The sequence below is a fragment of the Lissotriton vulgaris genome, unplaced genomic scaffold (genome assembly GCF_964263255.1).
Source record: "Lissotriton vulgaris unplaced genomic scaffold, aLisVul1.2 SCAFFOLD_2582, whole genome shotgun sequence".
Classification (NCBI taxonomy): Eukaryota; Metazoa; Chordata; class Amphibia; order Caudata; family Salamandridae; genus Lissotriton; species Lissotriton vulgaris.
Window position 1 is genome coordinate 9,260 of NW_028254948.1, and position 20,463 is coordinate 29,722.

Sequence of the window (20,463 nt, forward strand, 5' to 3'; positions counted from 1 at the left end):
GTCGACTAGTACAGGTGCTGATGGCAACTCAACCACAATGTGGTACACCAACAAGAGGTTGATGTATGTGTGAGGGCCCTGGGTCTGTGGTCTTGAATTTAAGTTCATGATGGCCGTGAGCCACCTGTTGTGCTCCCTGAAGGTACAGGCCTCGTAAGTCTGCACCACCTTGTCGATAGTTAGTGGCTTTCATTTCTTCTTCACCCTCTGGGACACCCCTTTAGTCGACCTTTTTTGCCACGTAGTAGAGCGACACTGTTCTACTGCAAGGAGTATTGGGATATGCATTTCATCTGAAGTGGACCTTTCATTGCCAGTATGTGTTCCATCCCATCCATCGAAATTCCTTGCGTTCTCAGGAAGCTGCGGCCGTACTCTACATAGGTTGGGTGATTAGTCATACATCCTCTCAGATCATGAAGCCAAACAAAATAGTGTGACGTTCCGTGTGTTATCTGCTACTGTACATCTATTCAGTATCAATGTACTAGGGAAATCCCAACGAGGAGCCTTCAATGCAAAGGTGTGGCCAGACACCAATAATGCAGGGATAATTCTTACATGAAAAATTATTTCATGCCAAAAGACCACTGGTGAAATAATTTTAGGGGCACAGTGGAAACAAAAATGGTGCATGATCACGAAGGGATGATTCATAAAAGTCTGTGTCTGCTACTAGCATAAAGGTAACATTTTGGCACACTCGAGTTGCCTATAACTTTTGGGCATGAAAATAATTTTCCTAAAAAGAATTCCTGCACTTTTCATTTGTGCATAGAGCAACATTTGCTGCTCTATTATTTGAGTACACAGATTTTGATTTTGTCCTATTTATATTTCATACAGTTGTTGTTTCTGTAATTAATTTTTGCACTCATTCCATACTAGCAATAGAGAATGCACTAGTTTGAGTAGCACGTTATTTTATTGAACCATTGTTGTTTGTTCCATATACTTACTGAGTTGCCTTTACTATTTGGTTACCCTATTCTATTTTACACTTCAGTGGGCAGAGTTATGTTTTCTGGCATTATGGTTTTGTCAGCACAGCTGGAGCGGACAACAGATCTAGTGTCTGGCATGTATGAGGTTTGTCAGTCGCACATTTAGCTAACATTCTTACATAATTTGTTTTTTGCTATCCGTCTGGAGCTTCACTCTTTTTCATCTTGTTTTCTTCATAGCTGTGCAGGGGTCCTGACAGATGATGGTGAAGTCCATGTATCTTTGTGCAGGGGACAGGGTGGGACCCCAGCAGACCATCCCATCAGAGAATGGCACAACAGTTGGCAGGTTGCTGCCATGGCAGCCCGCTCCGGATTTATTCTAAGCAGCGTGAAGCCTTTCAACCCAGATTGCTACATTGAATATAAATGCACCGGCTACAGGTATTTTGAAGTGGTCACATGACTGGCATTGAAGGAAAGTCACTTCTTTTTTATGTAATTCACCACTGGCACCTTTTAGATCAGATTGTGTAAGAAAATTATGTATGTAAACAATACTCTTCAAATGTAGACATTTTAAATAATGAACAATTCCCCAGTCTGAAATTGACAACACAGAAAATGAATACCAGGTGTCATTTAAACTAATTTCCAGTTTTAAGATAGTTGTAAATTGCAAGCGGGTTTTGTTAATTATGGCATATATTCACTGAAAAAAACAAAAGGTTAAATTGACATTATAATTGGGTGAATATGTTAGTCACAAAGTTAACGTAGTGAACCCAAAATACCACATAAATTCACCAGTTATAGTTAGCAGAGGTAACTATAATTGCGCCCTGCCATGCACTTCTTATTGACCTCACACATGACATATTCTATGACATCACTGACTACATCTCCAATTACATCATCATCCCCATGGGGCTTAGAGGGGCAGGGTATCCCTACCTTGCCCCATTATATCAATATTTTTTAAATTCAGGAGAATGGGACTAAGTCTCAGAGTCCTGTAATAGCTGCCAGCAACATTTTTCTCATGTTACTGGCAGCCAATCCGAGTGCTTGCTCCTGAGGGAGTCTGACATGACCCAAGGGTAAAAAAAGCTCCAGGGGCCAATCTGAACACCATTTTGAAATTGGCCCTCCCACAAGACTTTCACTGACCCAACTGTCCTGTTATATACAAATATTTGTAAACTTAATTTCTCAAAAACTACTGAGCGGATTTACACCAGATCACAAAAGCAAAATCTGCAGACCATGATCTAGCTTCCTGCCAAATATGGTGTATTCCGTTCAGCATTTTTTGCTGTAGAGCTCTTTACGAAGTCTTTTGGGAACTGCATGGGGATTTTGCGTTTTGGAACCCCTTCTTTTTTCTGAGCCCCCGCTTGACGTTTCACCCCGAAACGTTCATGCACATACTAGGCAAAAATATGCATCTTTTTGAAACATTTCATGACAATCCTGGAGCCTACTGCCTCTCCCAAAAGCCAGGCATCTTAGATGAGATTGTAGAGGTTGTGGTGATTTAAACTGCATATTGGACACCAATAAGGATGCAGGGGTGAGCTGTAGTGTCCTAAGAGGAAGAGGAGTTGAGTCCCCCATAGCACTATACACTGGGGAATCCTGCCATGCAAATCTTGGAACCTCCCAAAGTGGGAGATGGGCAGAGGACTGAACATGCGCAATCAGATGCAAGTCTCAAGATTACCAGAGTGCCCCATCAACAATAGATTCAAGGTCCCGATGTCTAGACTAGCAAATACAAATCTTGCATACAATTGTGGTGGCTATTAACTTGACTTTGTGGCACCCATCTGCAAATGCTACCAAAAAAGAGCACACATAAGGACCTAGCACAATACTTGTGCTGCTCTCATAAACCAACAGGGACAAAGGCGTCTGTGACAACAGAATTTTCCTTGCAGGTTTCAGTATTACCTCAGGACATGGTAATCACTAAGGAAGATTTGTAGGCCTCTGTCAGGGCTCAAGACGTGATCTAAGGGGAAATCTTAAACTGGAAATGGACAAAAGTAAACAAAAGCGGACATCCACTCTGGGCTCGAAACTTGATGTGCTTTGCAGAGATGTTTTTTCCATTGGAACTAGAATCCTGGATGTAGAGGAGAGAATGGACGTGTGCTGGAAGCCTTTAAAATTACCAAAAAACAAAATTAGAGATTACCCAGCAGCATCTAGACATTGCCCTCACACTGAAGTCATGGAAAACATATCCTATCCTGTAGAGTAAATTTAAGAGTGAAGGGTCTTGCAGAGGGAGCCGATATTCCCTCCTTCATATCAAGCCTCTGCAAATCTCTTGGGTGAACAACTTGCAGAAATATATCTTGATAGAGCACACAGGGTAGGTTCAAAGAACTCCTGATCAACTTAGTGGGCAAGAGATATTTTAGTCAAATTGCACTATTTTAGTGACTAGGAAGAAGTTCAAGGCCACATAAAGAACAACCGAATCTTATAGTGAAGCTGTATATGCAATCAGGGATCAGCCAGTTTCACTCTTAGAGGTCAGATCACATATACTGGGCATGGTCAGCAGGGCCCAGTACACTTCAGAGTTGAAATCCAGCTGCATCAGTCCAAAATATTTGGGGGGAGGAAGTGATCATAGAAACAGAGCCACTTTCATACAATCTGATGTTTGGGAATCAAGAATATGCCACGGACCCTCCAGCTTTATAAAGCTAACTTCCCCTTGCTGTTAGAATCCTTTTGAACAGACTTTACCTCGTGGTCCAACTTATTCCTGTCTTGGATGGGGCTCATAAACACCATAAATATGAATATCCTTCCTAGAGCTCCAAACCTTTTTCCAGCTTTAACATTCATATTCGAGGCAGAATTTGAACAGTGCAACCCGTAATTTCAGTTGGCTGAAAATGTAAAGATTGCTTTATGCTCAGGTCTGCCACTAGGTAGTTTACTCCACAGTCAAGGATGGAGCCAAGCGAGGGAATATCACTTTGAAAAAGCAATAGACAAGCTATTTATGCTCATTATACAATATCCTCTGAGCACACACCTACAGTTCCCGTTTGTAATTCAAGCAAATATCTGGCAAGTAACTCTTATCTTCAAGAGTGGAATTTGTATGTACAATTTCCCAAAGTCAATATCAAACAGTCAAAATTCCAGAGTAAATAGTCTTTGTAGTTTTATTTCTTGCTTTTTCTTCGTATATCATCAGATATTCAAAGTTGATTACAACAGTCAACACGTGTTTCGTCGTGTACAGTATAATACCTCAACTTCTTCAGCGCTCTAAATTTTACAGTTGCCTCACGCAGGTCGTCCCAACATAAATAAATTATCAGTCTTCGTAATCTTGTCTAATCCAATTCAACACTAGCAGAACATGTCCAATTCTTCAATCCTCTATCAGCATCCACCAGTGTCTATTATCTGGGCTGTTTGCGCAATCGTATTTTAAGTTTCTCTTATCCTCATCCCACACATCCTCATTACACTACGTCCGTAGGTCTGTCACAAAATATCCAAATAAAAGGGAAGGTTCCTACGTTGACGGTCTGTCTATGCACAATTTCTCTCTCAACGCAATCCATCCAACTAATTCACTTTCCACGGTCTTTTAGTAACAATCTCGGCTCGGGGTCGTTATTGTCTCAAATTATCTAGTAACGGCAAAATCTGTATCATATTCTGTTCCACGACCTCCTATATTCCGCGCAGTCGAAGTGCGTCCAATATCCTCCGACGTCTCCCAGTACTGGCGTCTTGTATTGGGAGACGTCGGAGGATATGCATAGACAGACCGTCAACGTAGGAACCTTCCCTTTTATTTGGATATTTTGTGACAGACCTACGGACGTAGTGTAATGAGGATGTGTGGGATGAGGATAAGAGAAACTTAAAATATGATTGCGCAAACAGCCCAGATAATAGACACTGGTGGATGCTGATAGAGGATTGAAGAATTGGACATGTTCTGCTAGTGTTGAATTGGATTAGACAAGATTACGAAGACTGATAATTTATTTATGTTGGGACGACCTTATTGAAGCATGAGGCAACTGTAAAATTTAGAGCCCTGAAGAAGTCGAGGTATTATACTGTACACGACGAAACACGTGTTGGCTGTTGTTATCAACTTTGAATATCTGATGATATACGAAGAAAAAGCAAGAAATAAAACTACAAAGACTATTTACTCTGGAATTTTGACTGTTTGATATTGACTTTGGGACATTGTACATACAAATTCCACTCTTGAAGATAAGAGTTACTTGCCAGATATTTGCTTGAATTACAAACGGGAACTGTAGGTGTGTGCTCAGAGGATATTGTATATATTGTCACTCCCTTTTGCGAGCTAGTGATGTAGGATACGCATCATTTCTCTAGAGGCACCAGTTTATTATTGTAATCTGTTCAGAATTTTGTACCCTGATAATAAGGGTTGTGCGCCCACTGTTTTGGTTGGTATCCTAACTTTAGAATATTTATGCTTATTACTCTTCTACTTTTTCTTAGCACCCATCTGAGGACTGCTCTCAGAAGAAAACTAAGGAAAATACATTGACCTTACTATAGCATAACATAAATGGTGCCTACTGAGGAAGGCTATACATGCTCCAGTAGCTTGAAAAGTAGGAAGATCCACTACAAGACAATGTACAAATGCTTTACACTCCCACAAGATACACAAGATGTCCCCAAAGGTTTTTGGCCTATGTTGGGTGGAGTGTGGAGAAGTGGATATTGTTGGAGGTGCTCAAAGTTATCACCATTCTGAACATAGGTTTCATCCACTTTACTCAATGTGTTGGGCTTCCCATTGCCTTTAATTCTACAAGTAATGATGGTAGTTCTGAAACCGAACAATATTAAACAAATGTCTACAGGGGAGTGGTATTCGTGCTTGTAATGTCTAGGAGTTGCTAACATGGCTATTAGATTGCAATTGAAGAATATTAACTGCCCTTCATTGCACAGTGGCACCATGCACTGTGGGAAATGTTGCCTATGGAAAGATTAGCAAGTAAAATGGCAGGCACACACGCTGCTTTTGAAATACAGTGGAAACTCCTAGTTGAGTACCTGTCAGAGGACCTCCCAGTCCTAGCACTCTCTCCTAGATATAGGATGTATGTTCTCTGATTTAGGATTACTTATAAGCCTGGTGTGAGCCGTGCTCATGAGTGAGTGTGTGGTGGAAGGCAGGTTTTGTTGGATTGATTTATGGAGGGATGGCACACTGACATCATTATCATAGCTTCATATTGTTTTATGTTAATGCTGATGTGTGTGATGCTTGCACTCCTTTGGTTTGTATTCATTTTAAAAACCACACAAAAACAGGGCCCCATTTTTCCTTGGGAGCGCACATCAATTGATTTTAAATGTGAAATCTGTCTAGAAATAGCTTTGTGCATCTCTAAACATCTATTTATATGCATTTAAATGGAAAGTTTAAAAAAGCTTCAATGTTTACCCAAGTGTTACTATTTAAAATAAAACGGTATTAAATGTCATAGAGGACAGATATCTGAAAAAACATATTTGGAAAAGGGTTGCTGAAATTAAGTAGGAAACTCTCATTCACTCCCACCAGTATATGAATAACAACAGGTCCTGTCCGCGCAGCGGGCGCGCCGAAGGCGCGCCAAAGGAAAGCTGTCTGCGCCCGTCCGCGCCAAATCAGCGACAGGCGCAGGAGGGGCTGCTCAACTGCAATCTGCCTGTCCCTACCAGGTAAGCGAGCTTACGAACTTCACTATGCCCATAGGTTGTCCTTGTAGGATTGACATGGCTAAAATCAGAGGACAATTCTTGTGTAGATCCTGTCAGTGGTCCTTACCCTGGGCTCCAGTTAAGACACAGTCCCCCCCCCCCCAAATAATACTACTGCGACTACGCCACATTTTAAAGGGGGGCTAATAAATTCTCGCTCCATGGGCTGCCACAGTCAAGATCTAAATGATCTTATTGTAGAATCAAACTTAGACTGTCTCTTCATAACCGAGACATGGCAGACAGAGTCCAGCAACCCGGATGTAGCAGCTGCCCTTCCACCTGGCTACACTATCTTCCGACAGGATAGAATGAAAGGTAAAGGAGGAGGAGTAGCGGTGGTGCTCAAAAGCCATATCAAATGTCACACCTTTACTTTAGCTCCCCTAAAAGGGGTTGAAGGTTTGGGCTTTTCTATCAAGCTAAATGATTCATCTTCCTTTTCAGGCAGCTTGATTTATCGCCCTCCAGGTAGTGCCTTGGCATTTTTAGACTCACTAAGTGACTCTTTAGGACAATTCTTAATTCACTATCCACATTTTACATTTTTGGGTGATTTTAATTTACATTTGGAATCTACATCTGACACACAGGTACTGAATTTCCTCCAAACCTTGGAGATTTTCGACCTTCAACAAACAGTCACACAGCCCACCCATCAAGCCGGCCACACCTTGGACGGAATATGCACTAATTTTCCCCTCTTAGAGACCCAGCCCCCTGTCCCGCAGATTTGGTCAGACCACTTTTTGGCCCCCTTTCACATTAAGCTCTCACAGCCCCAACCTCTAGTCAAACTGACTCATAATTCAGGGAACCATGTTAATTGGACGCGAGTAGAGGCTAACTTGAAGCTTAATCCTATCGTTGCCGCACTTATTCCCACCATGCCTGGTGATGCTGTCCAGGGCTCCAAATGCTTTCATACATGGATGCGACAGGAGATTAAGGACAGAGTTCCACAGAATCGCCCTCAAGGCAAAGGGAAAAAAAGGGAAGATTAATGCCCCTTGGTTCACATCTGAACTAGCAAAAATTCATCTATTGTGCAGAAAAAAAGAACGTAGTTGGCGAAAAACCTATGACCTGACAGAAAGAAGCCTGTATATTCAGCAGAGAAAAATTTACCTCACGGCGATCAAAATAGCCAAGAAGAACTTTTATATCAATGCTATTAATACAGCCAAACAAAAGCAAAAAAAGTTATTCTCCATTGTCAAGTCTTTTACCCATCCTAGAGCCCTACAACCAGAAATCCCACCTTCCTTAGAATTCTGCAATCAGATTGCGGATTTCTTTGAAGAAAAAATCTCACTAATACAAAAGGACTTCCAAGCTCCTTGTCACGTCTTGTTTGCTACTCCACCGGACTGTGGAAAGAACCTGAAGGGCTGTCTTAGAACTTTCACCCCGGTCACGCTCCTCCAGACCCGGGAGGCAATCATGTCATGTAAATCGGGTGCCCCCTCGGATTCATGTCCACCTAGAATCCTCCACCAATTAATTGAGGTTGTCAATCCCATCATAAATGAGATTTTTAATGCTTCCCTGAGAACTGGCGAATGGAAGCATGCAATCGTGAGACCCCTCATGAAAAAAGCAAATAAATCCCCTACAGACCTTGCTAACTTACGCCCGATTTCACTCCTCCCCGTTCTGGGTAAGATCACTGAACAAATGGTCCATAAAGAATAAAAAAATTATGTAGACACACATCATATCCTTCATCCTCAGCAATCGGGTTTCCGTTAATACCATTCTACGGAATCTGCCCTGATTGAACTCACTGATTCAATAAAGCTATTACAAGATCAGGGGAAGAACGCCGTCCTGATCTTATTAGATCTTACGGCGGCGTTCGATACCATCTCCCATTCCCTACTGATTAATAGACTTAGGGATATAGGAATCATGGATGTTGCATTGGATTGGATAATCTCCTTCCTGACAGACAGGTCCCAGACCATCTCTCTGGGCACTTTTCTTTCTAAAGAGAAGAAGGTACATTCTGGAGTCCCTCAGGGCTCAATATTGAGCCCTTTATTGTTCAATATATATATGGTCCCTCTCATCTCTTTAATTGAGTCATACGGCATATTAGTAACATCATATGCCGATGACACTCAGCTTATTGTTCCCTTGGAGAACAATTCTACAGATGCTGAGTCGTGTTTAAAAGATGTCTTCTGCTGGATGGAGCAAAACCATCTTAAATGCAACACCAGTAAGACGGAATTCCTGCCCATGGGTTAAAATCCCCAATTCTGTCCCAGCAAATGGTGGCCCGAGAACATCCCTGCGCCACCGCAAGTAGTTGCATCAGCGAGGAATCTTGGCGTTCTATTTGACGCCGAATTATCCTTCGACCAACATGTCAGGAATGTTGCAGGAAGCTGCTTTAATATCATTAAGAAAACAACACTGGGTGTGGGCTTCCCACAGTAAGGCCAAGCCTCCTAAACATCAAACAACAACATGGAAGCCAATACTGAAAATTATTTCAAGAGGAGTCACTCGACACAAAGAGCTGAACTGAGTGCACGGGGGGACAGTTTTGTCAACAATAAATCTTCTTTATTTATCACACTGTTTTTAAGAGCAATTTGTTGGTTATAATTCACCAAACATTAAACAATTTGTCGAAAGACAAGCATTACAAATACAATTCACATAAAATCGGTATTTACAAGAAATGGTGGACAACAGTGAAAAGAATAACAATCAAAAAAAATCTCACATACGAATCTCACTCTCTCTCACCAACCATACCATACATACATGCAAACATGATTAGAAATTCACAGAAAGCAATTTTTATAAACACCAAGGGCAAATGTTTGCTTAATTTAGTGTTTTGGTCTGTTATAAAACAACTGTTTAGTGAATAGAGTCCTTATGGTGTGCATAAACGGTCTACGTGTTTCGAACCCCTATTAGGTGCGGGGGTTCTCATCAGGACCTCACAACTGTGGGGAAAAGAAATGAGATCGGGGTCACTATCATTGGATTCTGGTTGTATCTCACAAGCTGCCACCTTACAAAATACCTCTTACCTATAGTATGCATGTGCACCATTTGCACTTTAGAGGACAGAGGACGCTCTAGAAAGCTGTAGTGAAGCTGCTGTAGAACACTGGGGAATCAATTAACAGACAGCTGCTGCTGTGGAAAGTTTGTTTCACTCGACATGTCTCACTTTTTAGGTCTCTTAGGCGTTAGCCGCGCGAAGCGCGGTCTCGCCAGAGACCTATAGTCAGCGAGTCTTCTTTCCAGGAGAGGAGACAGGAGCTGGCCGCGCGCTCGGAATTCAGCGGGCCACGCGCACGTGAACGCGCTCGCTGTGGCCAGCTCCTGTCTCCTCTCCTGGAAAGCTGTACCACACAGCCACACCTCCCCCTGCTTACGCATGCGCACAAACAGAGACACACACACGAGCGCACCTACACACACGCACGCATGCACACACACATACAGAGACCCCCGCCCACCCCCCGCTGCACACACACAGAGACACACACACGAGCGCACGCACACAAACATACAGAGACCCCCCCCCGCCGCACACACGAGCGTGTACACACACACACAAGTGCTCCCCCCCACCCCCACACAAGTAAGGCCCACTTACCGCCACTCCGGACTTCAGCCGCCACTGCGGGGCTCTCCCTCGGGCATGGGAGCCCCACGTCACCAGCACTGCTTCTCTCTGTGGCACTCCATGGGCGCGTGCGCGGGCTTCCGAAGACGGAAGTCCCGCCCCATGGAAGGTTTCGGTTTCACTCACATGTTGTTGCAACTGTCGCTGCTCCATGTGGTGGTGGGACTGCTGAGCGGGCGGCTTCAGGAGAGCAGCTTTAAGGGTGGTTTTTTGCCGTGGGAAAGCTGCTCGCAGAGCGCGATGAATTGCGGAGATGCCGGTGCAGGGTCGTCTTCTGCTGACCATTTCACTGCTGAGCAACGGGACAACAAACTAATGAGGAAGGCTGAGCTGAAAGTTCCTCTGGACTTTCCCTTAGAGGAGGCAGCTGCCTTTGACGGTAAGGGAAAACGTTCAGTGTTTTATGTCCCGACATGTCTGGCTTTCGCCGTGGGCGTGCCTAAATGTGCCTGCTTTGCACACTCGGACTGTTTTTTTTTTTGCCTACGTTTCTTCCAAATACAACAATTTCACTTACCTTGTCTATGTGCGTGTGTTTCCTGTGCAACAACTGACACAATGCACACATGTAAATTGTCAATAGTAGAAGGAGACTGCAACTAATCCCTTTTCAGTCGGCATTTGTCACTTTTCCAAGTACAGTTGAAATGCCTGTGAATCCGTTGCCGGTGGCTTGTGAAGTGAAGTGTCTCACGGGTGCAGTTGATCACGTATGGAATTGTTTACCCAAATAACTACTATTAAGAATGCTTAGTTGGTACAAGTTACTTTTTGTAACTGCCTATTTATGTTTATTGTAATGCCTTTCACTCAGTTACATTAGTTGTTTTTTTAGCCAGTAGAGTGTATATTGTTAATTGTGCGGCTGAGCATGTAGCTTAGTATAATAATAATAATAAAAACATAAAATACTTCAGAATGTGGTTGTAGTGAGTTGTATAGTTTTAGCAATTACATTTGTTGAAAGTAGGGTCACCACACGTCCCAGGTTTACCCCGACAGTTCAGTTTTTTTGTTGACTGTCTCAACCTCCACACAGTTTTTTTTATTACACCTGATAAATATCCCTATTCCCAGTACATTGTTATCCTGGGTTCTTATGTCAACAAAAGCGGTCACTTGTAGTTTTTTTAGTGCGCCTGCGTCTATTGGTACTGAGTAGCTGAAGCATGGCTGCCTGTGTAGGGCCGAATATGAATTTTACGCCAACCTGATTTTCAGTATTTAGATCTTTATATGTTCTACTGATGTTAAGTTTTTTTGTAGTACCTTAACTGCTTGAGAAGGGTTTTCTGAATTTCTTACTCATATTGTTGGCATTGGATGCATGTGTTTTTTTTTTCCCGGCGTAAGTGCTCTGAGATTAAACATGTTGGAGTTTTCTAGGGGTCTTCATTCATTTTTTAAATTGTTTCCATGAAACTCAGCGGATTTTCTTATTTTTTTCATTACAAAGAAGCTCTAACTTTACTAAAACAGTAACATGCAATTTAAAAGCACCTCCTGCAGAGTTCCTTGTAAATCCAGGTTTCAGGCAGCAATAAAAATGTCATGATAACTTGTGATTAATGTTCCTGATAGAGAGAGATCAGAGGTTTGTCTAGTAGCAGGTTTGACTCACCATAAAGTAGTGCAAAGAACAGATCGGTGTTTGGGTGGATATCTGAGCGAATTCATAAAGCCAGCCTTTACCAGCACTATAAAGAAAATGAAATGTATGTGAGAGAGGGCCTAAGGGAAGCTGAGGTCCACTTTTTACCCGGTGGTAATGATGGAATCAGAGGAGGAGGTGGGGGAAGGGGGACACGGGGGTGTCAAAAAAGTATGTTGCACCGGGCAGCACCACTGCTAAGGCTGGCCCTGTTTCTAGCTCAAGCGGCACCAGCACCTGTAGTCTAAAGATAATACCTCTGCCTCAAGTGAAGTACTCTGGTACCCAAGGATGACTAGCAAACAATATTATTCACAACGTTGCTTACTATTCAGCAACATTTGACAGTTTGCAAATCATCGTTATACACCAATTCAGAGTTTGCTAACAAATTAATGCAACACATTGTCATATACAATGCCAATAGCTCAAACTTTAATGCTGCGAGACCTATTGCATTGTAAATGCTTGTTTAAATTGGCAATAGCATCTAAGCGCAGGGCTCTCCCAAGTAATTATTAAGATATTGACCAGGATGCAGTATTGCCTTTGGCTGCATCTCAAGTCCTCTGGCTTCCATACCTCCTGTTATTAACTACCTTGGAGTGTTTTCCATTTTTAGGTCGAGCCTAGAGCAGCGCATGTGCTGCTTGCTCGACTTTTAGTAAAGGGGTAAAAAAAAGTGCTACCAGATGCTGCCATGGCCGGCCTAGAGCTTGAGTGCATGTGCACGGGCGCGCGCTTTGCGTGCCTCTCTCGCGCTTCATTTCCCTCCCCCACCACAGATCTCGTCACTCTGCTGGCCTCATTAAGTGCATCACGATCGCGATCACTTTCACTTTCGCACACAACTCCCGGGCTTCTCTTGCGTTTCTTCCCCCACTGTTCTTCCTTTAATTCCGGCTTCAGGGTCAGCTCTTGTTTTCTCTTTCCTACCATTCCCCGTACTTCTCTTCACCTACTTCTTCTCCCTACCACTAGGTCTTGCATTTGGGGACCTTATAAGTGCGTAGCCATGCAACATTTGATGTTGTTGCACCAAGGATATTGTGCTGCATAACTAAACACTTATAAGGGCCCAAAGGCGAGACCGATTGGCTATGTCAATGCTTGTTGATTAAGTTGCTCAGGTGTTCACCTGCAAATGGAACTTCTTCACAGTTCTTGGAATCGGACGAGTGCCGATGACTAATGAATAGTGCAGGACAAGTATGGTCTCAAGGGACCCTTTGAATCTATTTTGCTTTGGTGATTAGGTTGAGAATTCCAGAACTCAACAGAAGTAGGTGAAAGTCTGCCACTATGTACAGTTTTTGCTGTTTTGTTCAGCAGTGATGTCTAGAGTTTCACAAAACATTATTTTTTTTTAAAGAGGTGATTTACTTGTTTTTTCTTCCAGTTCTACTGACCAGTGTTATGTAATGTCTTCTTAAATACTTCCCCACTCTCCAAATGTTTGGTAATGGGATCAATTCAGGAGATATAGAAATAAAAGTGGTGACGAGAAAGGCCTTTGTTTTCTTGCTGAGTTGGAGATGGTTCTAAGTTTTCATTAGATTCTCGTGTATAGAACTGTGTGGGCCAGAACTAAATGGCACTCCCACCCACTTGGAACTTCTGCAATCTGTGGACGTTTAATAGCCAATCAGATGTACTAATAAGCCTGCCATTATAATTATCCCAGGGACCTAACTGCCAAGAGTGACAAGATAGTACTGTGTAGCCAAGTGAACAATTCAAAGCAATTTGAGATTGAGCATTTTTTTCACTTTACTTGAGAAAAAACTGGAGACTTGTACTGTGTCATGAGTATGTCTGGTTCCATCTGGACAAGTGTTGAAAGTGTTGAGCAGGTTGTTTGGCCCAACTAAAGACTAGAAAAGGTGTTTGTATTTATATGGTGCAAACCTTGCTGGATAGTAACGGAGCACAGTACATAAAGTAGTGATTTTCATCATTTGCCATTCACATTATGATATTTCACATATTTACAAATGCATTACTTTTTGTACGTAGCTACATTTTTAGGATCAGGGCCATTAAGCGATATGCCCAAAATCACAGAAATTACAGTTAAGTGCCAAAGGTGGGATTAGAACCCAGACCAGACCATTAGGATCCAAATATTCAACTTAGCCAGTCGGCTACAAATGCTCCCCTTGTTTTTCAGAGTTGTAACCTTGCAGCCCTTATGTAAAGATACCAGGGGCGTGTACAACCAAACTGTAGTTGGCAGTCTGAGAGTGAAAGTAGTGCACAAATATGGATGAAAACGTTTAACACTACCCCAATTAGGCCATTAAATGAAATTTATTGAACAAACTCCCAGGTTCAAGGTCTTGTAAACCCCCGTGGGAGAACGGGTCAAGTCGGTATCCAAACGGCAAGTATGTTATTACTCCCAAAAACCTTAATCTCTGTTATGCAGTCTTTATGAACAGAGACTTTGTCCATTCTTGAATGATAACAACACTAAAATACAAAGGCTCAGGGATTGCAGTGCGTTTTCCACTGATTTGAAATACTATCTGACCATCTTCTGCAGCTCACAAAAAATACAGACATTTCAGAGATAAGGTCTGTTAAATAGAAAGAAAGGATAAACATTGAACAGATTGGCATCGAGGGATGAATTCAGCAAGAAACTATATGCAACATGTTGATGGAAGATGAAAATGGGGGGGGGGGGTTAACAATGTATTTGTCAATCTATGGAAAAAAACTAAAGTCTAACTTAGGTAATAGCTCCTGTTTGATGAAGATACTGTGTCACTTAAATCCTTAAGATGACTGATGTTCCCTGCATAGAAGTATGATTTTCACTAGAGTAGCACTTAAAAAGAAGCTGCATAACCCACAGAAATTAAAGGAAAATGGTTTGAAAGATTTTAGTCCCCTAGTTTGGTCAAATTTGGCAAAATATACTTGTGCAATATACTTCTATTTTAATATTTCAGATGTCACAATAAGAAAACATTGGTGTACAGTTCAGTTAAGTACAACCAAGGTCTCAAAATAAAGAAAAAACCTTTGTGCTAATACACCTGTTGAGAGATGAGCAACAAACAAGGAATTTTATTAGATTTATATATCCCATATGAAATGGTGTGTTAATCATTTTTATCCTAATCAAAAGGTATGGCTGAAATACTGTAGAATGCGGTTTTTTTAATTTTTGGTTTGTAAAATACGAGATGTGCCACTGATCAAGCCAACAAACTGTCCGTATTGTTTATAATGTTTGTATATTTTTAATGTCAGGGAGTTCGGAGTGTAATTAGGGAAGAAGTAATATGTTTGAGGCATGTGTAGCTGTAGATATACCTACTTTGAATACTCCTGCCATTTAGTGCTGGATCCAGATGTGTGAAAGTTGTTTTTCTTCGAAGAAACTTTTCGAGTCACAACTTGGAGTGACTCCTGCTCTTGGTGATAATGCGCATGGGCATCGCCTCCATCGTTAGATTGTTTTCTTTTTGCTGTCAGGTTTGGACTTGTGTGCTTGCAATCCGAGCCGAGACATTAGTGTGCTTGTTTCAGTTTGTTTTACATCAGTATTGTTTCGATAGCGCTTTGCCACACTGCTTATCGAGTAAGCTTAATCGCTCATCAATTCCACACGCTTCCATCGCGGCCCCAACAGGGCCTCGTCCTTCTGGGCAATCATATTCGCTCTACACCAGTTTCTCCAGTGAATGCCCTGCTAGTGATGGAACAAACGCCCGTCTGTTACTGACCCCACTGAAACGTGAAATATCCACAGACCAACTCACATCAGGTATTTAATCTGTGTTTGTCACCGGAACACAAAAAAGCAGATTGTGAGGCATGTAGCTCCCTCCACTTGAAGAAAACACTCTGAGACCATCAAGCATGTCAGCTCGAAATGCACTGTTGGAACATTGAGGACACTCCTGACATCTTTGCCCATGAAGACTTTGGTTAAGAGGAAAAACAATACCCTATAGTTTCCGTAGCAGAAGAGGCATTCTCCGTTGGGGCAGTTCGATTCCGTACCTGAAGTCTACTTCAAGATGGCGGATGGGACACTGGCTCCTCAGTCCGTGAGTACGATATCCCCATCCCTCTACCCTGTCTTAAACATTTGAAAAAACACACAGCCCCTATTGATCAAGAAGCCCTTGAACCACCACTGCCTCTTGGCCATGGTTTGCATCACTCAACTGGTTCAGATGCCTCGCTGTCCGGCTCTGCGCTAAAACACCAACTGAAGCCGAAGCCTTCGGTGCCAACCGCCCCGGCGACCAGCTGCCCACCGGTGCCTAGCCACTCGTCGACATCCACTGCTTCGACGCTGAGTGAAACTTCGGCGCCGAAACTCAATCACAGCTTGGATTCAAAAGCTTCTAAGCCTGCTCCGAAACCACGTACCAGCAACTCGGTGGAGCTTATCCTCCATAAATTACAAGAAAAGCTGGATGCTCGACAGAAATAGATCCACATTCAGCCTCGCACGGACAAATCCTAACAAAGCCTTCAGCTTCGATTCTGCCACTATCAAAAATACAGCTGTCTTTCCAAGAGGCACTTGACTCACCCACACCACTTAAAAAGAAGAAAATTGATAAAGCCATTAGTCTTTTGTCTCTTCCACCACCTTCAACACCATCACCACCACCAGACTCACCATCTCCACCGCACTCTTTTGAAGTTCTCCTAGATATCTGAAATCAGGCATTCCCTGCTAATGGTATAAGTGGACACTTTGCTGGGGATGACACCTTTGGGACACCACCACACAATGACCCCTGGTACGCTTAACACCCTCCAGGAGACACTGACCCTGATTTATATTCTTTCCATCCCCTCCTGATGATTCCACTACTTATCTGGATCTAATATATAGGGCTGCTACCTTTCATGACGTCCAGCTCCACAAGGAACCCTCCATTTTCTCATTGAGACCCTCTCATCTACCCATAGTGCCCCTCAGTACTTGCCCATGCTAAAAGGCATGTTACGCCGCTTTGAGGATATTTTCAAAGATCCTGTTAGAGCTAGAATAATAAAACAATGGGTTGATAAAAAAATGTAAGGCCTCTCCATCAGATCCCATATGCGTTAGAAGACAAGCACCACCAGACTCACTAGTGTTCATCACTGCTCATAAGCGTGCAAATTCACAAGCTAGCGGCGACGACCTTACAAATACAGCAAGCGGATTGATGCAGCAAGGAAAAGGGTTGCAGCACAATCTGCAAACCATTGGCATATTGCCAATTCAATGGGTTTACTTGCTCGCTATGACCATACGTACTGGGACGAAATGGAGGAGCTCCTCCACTATATCCTAGATGAGCATAGAAAATGAGTGCAAGAACTTGTCTCAGAGGGCAAGTTAATTTCAAATACGTCCATCTATCCGTTGGGCCCTAGGCTCTGCTGACACTGCAGCTAAAGGCATCAATACAAGGAGCGTGGTTTTGCCGAGCTGCGGAATGGCTGCTTGTTAGAGCAGCTCCGCCGGCTGAAGCAGTATAAATCCATCATTATCCTACATGACGTGCTAGATCTTGACCCTGTGCTGCGGAGATGCTGTGGACAATGACCAGCTAACGTATTGAGCCAGTAAATAAATAATACTTGCCGCAACAAAGACGAGCGCAGCGGCGCTGCTGAGACGCGGCCTCCTGCCCCATCTGCACATTTGAAGCCGGGACCTGGATTTGTGACTGCCCCCAGAGGGCGTGACTGGGGCGCTGGCGGGCAGGTGCCTAGGTTGCGCTGGAGGTGAGGAGCGGCATCGGCGGGTTCAGATCCGGACACTAGCGCTGACCGAGGCTGTGGGAGACGGTAGGCGGGGGCCGGGGGCCCTAATCTGATGTGAGTGGGCTGATAGTGGAGCTGCTGGACCAGGGCGCTGGTGCGGTGCGCGGAGACCTTAAGGTTCGTCTCGCGCGCCGCCGTGACTGAAGTGCGGCAGACGCGGTCGACGAGAGAGACGCTGTCGCGAACAACAACGATCGGAGCAGGAGCGCCCTGTCGCCTGTGACTGCTGGCGCGGCGGGTTCCCGCGCTCCGATCATCATTGGCGGGGGAATCGGAGGGATACCCTCCCAGCCGCCATTTTGTGTGGAGCAGCCGAGACTCACGCGACATGCCTGACTGGTGGTGGGGGCCTCCCTGACTGGGTGGCATATGGTGGTGAGAGCCTGGAAATCCCGATGCACAGTGGGGGATGCTGTGGCCATAGGCTGTGTGCCGCAAGAGCTGGCTACGTTCACCTCTTCTCTCTGGATAAGCGAGGTGTATGTCGAGATCTGAGCGAGGAGGGCATGCTGATGGTGAGTAGGGGCCGAAGACCCCCCCCTTCAAAGAGAGTGGAGAGACCTCGATTCAATATCACAGCCACCACTGTTGTGCAAGCACAAACCTGGTAGCCTATACCTAGCTAGGATCAAGCTGCATAGTCACAAGCCTGTAACCTGTTGGGTGGCGATCTGAGGCTGCAAAAGCAGTAACAGCAGTGCACAAATCAAACTAACTGTCATTTTCCAGAAATGCATGCTTGAGGTGCAACCCCATAAGTGAGTAACAGGACCCACAAAGGTAGTCATAGGTAGCTAAGACTTTGGTGACTGCACTGGAACTATTACTCCTATAGCGCAATCGTTGCTGCACAGGGCGAGAAGTCACTGACTACATTAACTCCGCCACCATCATTATAAAGCGCACCCCAGCGTGTGTGCGGAACCGTCATGGGGAATCCTGACACACGCCAGCCTAAGCTCAACTTTGATAAGAGAGCCAACAAAGCAGCGGTCACCGACATCGGACAGCAGGAACAGCCCGCAGGAACTACAACGACCCCCCGCCTGAAGATGATAGAACAAAGTTTAAAGAACTGAAAACCAGCCTTCAGGGGATAGATTCCAAAATGGATTCCTTGGCTGAAAGAATGGACAGAATCACCCATCGTGTAGAAAAACAAGAAGATTGTGTGAGCGTGCTGGAGACTAGGATCACGGAAACAGAGGAAGGCCAGACGGAGATGGACAAGAAGCTGTGGGGGATGGATGGGGTGCTGCAACTAATAAAACAAAAGAACGAAGATTTAGAAGCGAGATCGAGGAGGAACAATGTCCGTATTACTGGGGTTGCGGAAACTACGGACATCCAAAACATGGAGAGGTATATAGAGGAGATGATGCAAGATCTTTTTGGACAGGACCTCTCCGCCATGTTCCTAATTGAATGTGCACACTGTACGTTGGGTCTGCGACCGAAACCTGGAGCTCCGGCGCGACCGATCCTGGCGAGAATACTATATTACAGAGATAGAGATACGATCTTGCTGCTCGCTAGGGAGAGAGGCGCTATTCAGTACAAAGGCAACAACATAGCGTTATATCCGGACTTCACGCTGCAGGTGCAAGCCGCTCGCAGAGAGTTTTTACCGGCAAAGAAAATATTCCAACAGATTTTCACCAGATATGCCCTAAACTATCTGGCCAAATTGAGAGTTCAGAGTCCCAGAAAACCCACCTTTTTCACATACGCTAAAGCCACCCTGTCGTACGCAAAGCAGATGGCGCACAGACAACAAGCAACAGCGGCTGAATCACACACTGAAAGAACTTTGAGTGATAATGACTGAAGAGAAGGACATGATCGATAGAAATGCAGATATGTGTGTATATAGTTCTCCATGATGTGTTAAACGGTTAAGTATTTCCGTGACTGTTGTAGCCCAATATATCTATCGAAGGGCGTCCTACCCAATGATAAGCAGGAAGGGCTATATACTGCCATGTTAGCTGGAAGTGCTTCAATTGTAGTGCGGATGGCTAGGACCGCACGTCCTATTTTCGGCCACCCTACCAAAAGAGTAGGGGAGAATTGCCGGGGAACTCATGCACACCCCCACAGAATGAGTCCCATGTGTTCACAACTGTGGACTGATAGGTTAAGGTTTTTGGGGATGGGGAGGGTGAAGTCACAACCTGATTGGGGGGTTGGTGTGGGTGGGGGGGCTGGGGTGTTACGTTTTACAAGTTGAATCTGCTACATATTGCATTGAACAGTCTAAATGTATTCAAAATGTGTGACACAAGTGCAACCACCTGGTCAAATAGGTCAAACCGTAGGTACTACATGCATACAACCATATCCTGATGCCATGGGCTCTAGCGCACCGAATACCCACCTAAAATCACTTAAATGCATATCCTGGAATATCAGAGTGCTAAATGATCGTAGAAAAGTGAGATTGGTCCAATTCTATCTATTGAGACACGGGTTGATATATGTCTACTACAAGAGACACATCTACCGGCGACGGCGGCAAGCACTCTCAGGAATACCAGATGGGGTGAGATAGTGGTAGCGGGCTATTTGACCTACTCTAGGGGAGTGGCCATTTTTATACGCAAGAGCATACAGTGGAAAACACACCATATGGT

General features: G+C 44.0%; 1 protein-coding gene across 1 annotated transcript in view; it reads left to right on the forward strand.

Annotated features, from left to right (window-relative positions):
• Positions 1 to 1,177: 1,177 nt before the first annotated feature.
• LOC147659364 (ferredoxin-fold anticodon-binding domain-containing protein 1-like) overlaps positions 1,178 to 20,463 on the forward strand; it is a 28,990-nt gene continuing 9,704 nt past the window's right edge. The window contains exon 1 of the mRNA XM_086951798.1: positions 1,178 to 1,388. Coding sequence (XP_086807924.1) covers positions 1,303 to 1,388 — 86 coding nt within the window. The 5' untranslated portion in view covers positions 1,178 to 1,302. The remainder of the gene's footprint in view (positions 1,389 to 20,463) is intronic.